This window comes from Amphimedon queenslandica, unplaced genomic scaffold (assembly GCF_000090795.2).
Source record: "Amphimedon queenslandica unplaced genomic scaffold, v1.1 AMPQUscaffold_10408, whole genome shotgun sequence".
Classification (NCBI taxonomy): domain Eukaryota; kingdom Metazoa; phylum Porifera; class Demospongiae; order Haplosclerida; family Niphatidae; genus Amphimedon; species Amphimedon queenslandica.
Window position 1 is genome coordinate 5,824 of NW_003549324.1, and position 1,045 is coordinate 6,868.

A 1,045-nucleotide genomic window follows, 5' to 3' on the forward strand; every position below is an offset into this window, starting at 1 on the left:
AAGTCGTTAAACTTATTTCGAGACAAAGTTGAGGCGTGGTGACCCAGCCTCCATCCATATAAAAACTCTAGGCCAGACCCTTTGAGACTAGAACTTCCAGGGCAGGAAAATCAGCAACTGTAGAAGGTTATGGCAACTAAGGATGATATTGCTCAGCTCAAAAAATCAATACAGGAATTGCGCAGAGGACAATTAGAGATTCTCTTGAAACTAGACGTATGTTCATTAATAATTTTATAGACTGTTTTTGGTGCCGAGTAATGGGTTCATGCCATGGTTTCATTATGAATTAGGACTTGCAAGAAAAGCTGGAAGGAGGAGGAGGAGAAGGGAAGAAACCAGCAGAACCAGAGCCAATTCTTACTTGTGTTCACTGCTCTGCAGAATATGAAGAATCCAAAAATGCAGGTTTGTCTGCGAAAATTAGAAAAAAGATGCAAATGCAATGTCTTTTAACTATAGTTGGAAGCTGCTATTATCACAGCGGAACGTTGAGAGGAGTTGGATGGGATTTCAAGTATACCTGCTGTGGAAAGAGCAGCAAGAACTTTGAGTCTGCAAAATTTATAGCAGGATGTGCCAAAGGGAAGCACAGATCTGTTCATCATACCGAGTTTACTTATGCCAACTACATCTTTTACATGCAAGAGCAGGTATAAATAAATAAAGTAATCTATGATAACTTGTAAATCAAATTTAAATGCAACAATTGATTTGCATTAATTAAGTAGATGTTTAATGCAATGCATAATTATTGTGTGCAACATACATTGCTTTACATGATGTGGTCATATCATCATTTTATCATCTCTTATTATAAAAGTCAGAGAAAGCAACTGAAGTATGGATGGAGATGGACATTGAAGACAATATCACTGATAGATGCATGTGGGCAGAGGTCAGCTAACTAGTATGATATAATGGGATAATTATCGAAGTACAAAGTTTTATGAGTAGCATTGTGACAACATTGCTATCTTGCTACCAGTATAAGTACTTTTAGAATCTTTGTAAACGCCGCTGCAATATTGATATAATGATTATG

General features: G+C 36.8%; 1 protein-coding gene across 1 annotated transcript; it reads left to right on the plus strand.

The window, feature by feature from the left end:
* Window positions 1-63: 63 nt before the first annotated feature.
* LOC109590169 (uncharacterized) lies at window positions 64-966 on the plus strand. The gene is made up of 4 exons (XM_020006092.1): window positions 64-216; window positions 294-408; window positions 463-653; window positions 824-966. Exons 1-4 carry the CDS (start codon window positions 130-132, stop codon window positions 905-907), a joined length of 477 nt encoding a protein of 158 aa, XP_019861651.1. The 5' UTR covers window positions 64-129; the 3' UTR covers window positions 908-966.
* The last annotated feature ends 79 nt before the right edge of the window (window positions 967-1,045 follow it).

Coding starts and splice junctions, on each gene's coding strand:
- LOC109590169 (XM_020006092.1), top strand. CDS start 130: ATGGCAACTAAGGATGATATTGCTCAGCTCAAAAAATCAATACAGGAA. Junction 409..462: donor TGAAGAATCCAAAAATGCAG/GTTTGTCTGCGA, acceptor TTTTAACTATAG/TTGGAAGCTGCTATTATCAC. Junction 654..823: donor TCTTTTACATGCAAGAGCAG/GTATAAATAAAT, acceptor TTATTATAAAAG/TCAGAGAAAGCAACTGAAGT.